At 32.7% G+C, this 4,423-nt stretch overlaps 1 protein-coding gene across 5 annotated transcripts; it reads right to left on the bottom strand.

Moving 5' to 3' along the window:
* Positions 1–942: 942 nt before the first annotated feature.
* Positions 943–4,025, bottom strand: LOC142541123 (actin-depolymerizing factor 2-like). Of its 5 annotated transcripts, XM_075647717.1 has the most exons (4): positions 3,856–4,024; positions 2,196–2,297; positions 1,530–1,770; positions 943–1,439 (listed from the first exon to the last, which is right to left on the bottom strand). In XM_075647717.1, the coding sequence occupies exons 2-4, from the start codon at positions 2,236–2,238 to the stop codon at positions 1,289–1,291; spliced, it is 435 nt and encodes a 144-aa protein (XP_075503832.1). In that variant the 5' UTR covers positions 2,239–2,297; positions 3,856–4,024; the 3' UTR covers positions 943–1,288. The 5 variants fall into 5 exon arrangements, with proteins under 5 accessions (XP_075503832.1, XP_075503834.1, XP_075503835.1 ...); XM_075647719.1 differs by lacking the exon at positions 2,196–2,297 and having other exon boundaries at positions 1,530–1,795; positions 3,856–4,025; XM_075647720.1 differs by lacking the exon at positions 2,196–2,297 and having other exon boundaries at positions 1,530–1,779; positions 3,856–4,023.
* Between the last annotated feature and the right edge of the window lie 398 nt (positions 4,026–4,423).

Genomic DNA, 4,423 nt, shown 5'->3' with positions numbered 1-4,423 from the left:
CATCAACGGTATGTAGGATACTGTGCCATGCATTTTATATGATTTGCTTTAGTTTGAAAGTATCCCTTGTTTTGCTCTTATCTAACCGGTGCAGAATGATTGGATAATAACTTTTGATCACGTGTCCTATATTAACTTCTTTGGACTGGTCAGGAGACAGATGATCTTTGCGGGTTGGAATATTAAGTCTTGAGCGGTCATACTTTGATCCAGCGGTCTGATAAACCTGAAATATAAAGTACAAGCGACCGAATCTTGTAACAGCTCGATGTTTTTAATTTTTCAATAACCAAAACTTTAGGATGATAGAAATATTCTAACATCTAATTTTATAATTACAAAAAATACTCATAAAAATTATTTTAAAAATTTTAAATTTTGTTACAATCTCTCATTTTTTTATAAAAGACAAAAATTATCCACAAAAAAATAAAAAAAAATCATATACATACGGGTGTGCACATAATTACCAGAGAGGGCATGCTGCAAAGTAATTTGTGAGTAGGAGCATGATGCTCCTTCTCCTTTTAGATTTAAAAGCATTTTGCATTTTAAAAAAAAACAGATTTTTTAAGTTGATTTTTATGTGTTTTTTAAGTAAAAGTTGTTTTATTTATGTGTGTGTACATAGGAAAACAAAAACAAATAAAAAAAACACACACACACTTTTTTAGAAGCTTTAGAAAAAGTTTTCTCAAAACATGTTTTTTTAAGTAAAGGTTGTATTATTTGTGTGTGTGTGTGTGTACATGGATAAAAAGCATTTTTCAGAGAAGCTCCAAATTTCAGGTTTTGTGTATTCTTAGAAGCACTAAAAAGACCGTCCAAACACACACCAAATTATAAAAACACTTTAAAAAAAAGTGTTTTAAAATCCAAACTCGCTAATACTAAAAAGCCCCGCCACCCAGCGAAAATGAAAATAGATATAATCAGCAAAACTGAACTTAAATGCATCGCTCGTCCTGGGATAATTCATAATAGGAATGGCAGCCTTCTGTTAGAAATAAGAAGGAATCCAAGTCGATAATATATTTCCTAAAAATAGAAAACCAATCTGCTGCTGATACTCGTCGAGCCCCAAGAGATTTCATAAAACAGACTCCACAACCGGAAAATCAGTTTAAAACCACATAATTTGATTGGGATAAAGACACAAATACAAGATAGAACTTCAACACACCAATATCATAGCTACGCCAGTACCACAAGTTCCACAAACTATTAACATTTCGCTCGAGTAAAGCAGTAAGATCGTACTTTTGTGCACTTTTGTAGATTGAAGTGTTTAATTGGCTCGACTTTTGAAGACATCAAGACCCACCTCAGTTGGGTCGGTGGCTTGAAGCTCTACCTGGATTCCATCTAATTCCCTCTTGAACCTGTCTTTCGAGCTGGCATAGATCATTTTGCTCCTCACCTTTGCTGTGTCGGGAGACCTTAAAACATATAATCAACAAAACCCGCAAATGTTATCGCATGAAATTGTGGAAATGACATATATGGTGCCTGATGAAAAAAAAAACTACCAGGCAATGAAGAAAATTCTGCTCTTTGGGACATTATCTTCTGTCAGATAATCAAAATCATACACAGCATATCGGCACTCTTCAGCAGGAAGGTGTGCAATGAAGTCATCGTACGTTTGAGCTGGTTCACCAAGCTTTTCAACGATTACCTGCTTCTGCTTCTCCTCAATCTTGTAAACTACGAAGCGGTGGGTTCGCTTAGCTTTCAACTCCATAAACTTCAGTTTGCAGTCATCATGAACTGCCATTCCTGATGCTGCATTAGCCTATATGTTTTATAGATAAATCAATTAACTGAAAAAATAATCACCTCACATGTTTAAGAATCAACATATTTTACAAAGCAGTATTTATAAAAGCAATTAAGTAGTAGGGCTTCCACAAAATTTAAAGATCATGTGGATCGGCTCTTTCAAGTTACTTTGATGACTGGTCCAAAAAAAGAAATAAAAACCTATAAAGTTACCATTGACTATGTTCAAACGGGTTGGAGAAACATGATTCCAGTAAGAATGTCAGTTATGATTTCAATTAAAGATGATGGCAGGCTGCATAAAAATATACAAGAAAATTCAAAAGTTGTGGAGACACAGTGACCTCATGTACTCAACATTGTCATGTCCCAAAAAATCTGTTAAAAGACAAAGTAAAAGATATAGAAACAACCACGTGAACCCCTCCATATTGCACAGCCATGTACCATGTCCATCAACAACAGGGGAAATCCAGGATTTCTAAAGACAGGAGGCAAGACCAAAAGGCGAAAGACTGGATTCAAACAAAATTTGAGATTTAGTAAAAAAATGGCGCATAAAAATTTAAATTTTTTCGCCTAGGAGCCGGGCCAACAGAATTCGCTCAGTCAACTTAATTATCCGTGGAAGAACTATTTGTGTACCGTAACCAAGCTAAGAAAGATAAAAAATTGAAATCTTTTGTCAATTAAATAAAACTTTTGGATTCATACCGCATAAGGCAGATTTTCCTGGTCAAACAATTCCAATTTATTCTTAAAAACACTTAAATCATATAGGTAAGTGAAATGAGAACAAGAACAATTAAAAAAATTCTGTACGAACCCTGCTGATTAATCATTTTCCTAGCGATCACCAACCGAATAATTTTTAAGTATGCTAAACTCCATAAAAAGAAATTTGAGTGGAAAGAGAGGACTAGAGGATTGTAAGGGCCGAAAGTCCACCACCCTGGATGTCTTACTCCTAATGAGATCCTGCCAAGTATCAATAAGGATTTGGTCTGTACCACGCCAGGAGGCGTCCTCCTTATTTACAAATTACACCATCGAATAAATTAAAATAAAAATAAGTCCTACACAAAATTCACCTGAAACACATGCATCCTCGGGTGTATGGCATCAGTATGGAGCAACATTTATTAAAATTGACATCCATCCTAGACACTGACTACTATAAATACTACTATTTTCTTAGTGAAAATTATGTAAAACAATGTTACCTTCCTTATTTCACTTGTTATGGGCTTTCCTTACCCTCGTGGTTCTACATGTTGATATGCTCCGTTGTATTGAGAAGTTAGTTAACAGTTAGGTTCAACAACACACGGAAAAGAATCTAACTAGAAAAAAAAACATTTTAATTCACGTTTGCACAACATAACTATGTCCCGGAATTTATAGTTGCACACACTTTATCCATTAGTGATTGTTTTACTTAACACAGTATTCGTCATAGAAACCAAGAATGCTAACAAATATTATAGTCACCCCGTCAGAGATATCAAAGCACTACTGCTACAAGTAATTCATATACTTACATGATAATTTGAAAGCAATAAATTAATATTGGAAATGAATGCTGTTTTTAGGCAGTCTGTCGATTGTCGAGAAGATGACATCATTCACACGTGGAGGGACTGAGAACGGTTATACATACTTAAGAAGGTTCATGTAAACCTTTCATATTTCCTGGGTAAAGTGCTCATACTTAAAACCATAATTTCAACAAAAAAAAAAATTTTAATTTCACTCATTAGACTAATACTACTGAGCCATTCCAAGATCGATCTACAAAAACTTCAGCAAGTGCAAAATTCGAGCGTGTACTAAAAGAAGCTTGTCAAATCAGATCTAAAAATCTTTTTAAAAAATTTAAAAAAAGGAGCGAACTAATAAACCCATCCGCCAACAAATTCTGAGGTTTACGACTTCCATTTCTGCACATCACAAAGATCGCAAAACCAAACAGAAAGCAGAGAGAATTGACTAAGGAAATTATCATCTAAATGAAAAATAAAAACACAGTACAAATATAGGATAGAATTACAAGAAAATTAAACAAATCATTACCATTGTAGCGATGTATAATCGGAGAAGATCGAGGGATTTACGACCAGAAAACGAAAAGAAAGAATTTAGGGCTGAAAGATGCCCAGCGTTTTGGGGTAGATATTTAGAGAGAATTTCTCGTGGAGTTCAGTTGCCAACATGGAAAATAGAATATATGTACAGAAACACGAGATAATTCAGCCAAATCCTTTAGGTTTTATTAGGTCTGAGACTTTTTAAAAAAAAATTAGAGAGAGATTCCATTTAATATTTTATATTTTTTATAAAAGTTTAATGAAATTTAATAAAAAAATTATTTATAATTTTAAAATTAATATAAAATTCAAACTTAAGTTTTAAAAATATAAAAAAGATAGAGGTATTAAAAATATGAATTTATTTTTATGACTTCATAAAATTATATTAAGTACACAAATTAAAACCTGAAACATAATTATAAAATGTTAAAAAATTGTCTATTCGACTTAAATATTCATATGGACATTTAATTGATAATAAATATATAAACTTATATATTTACTTTAATTTCTCTCCTATATGTGTTTCTTTTTCTTTGAACTTTTTAAAA

Source organism: Primulina tabacum, chromosome 3 (assembly GCF_025594145.1).
Source record: "Primulina tabacum isolate GXHZ01 chromosome 3, ASM2559414v2, whole genome shotgun sequence".
Taxonomy (NCBI): domain Eukaryota; kingdom Viridiplantae; phylum Streptophyta; class Magnoliopsida; order Lamiales; family Gesneriaceae; genus Primulina; species Primulina tabacum.
This window is presented reverse-complemented; position numbering and strand designations above follow the sequence as displayed.

Coding starts and splice junctions, on each gene's coding strand:
- LOC142541123 (XM_075647716.1), bottom strand. CDS start 2,238: ATGGACATGGTACATGGCTGTGCAATATGGAGGGGTTCACGTG. Junction 1,780..2,195: donor AATATGGAGGGGTTCACGTG/GTTGTTTCTATA, acceptor ATGCAGCATCAG/GAATGGCAGTTCATGATGAC. Junction 1,440..1,529: donor AGAATTTTCTTCATTGCCTG/GTAGTTTTTTTT, acceptor ATATGTTTTAAG/GTCTCCCGACACAGCAAAGG.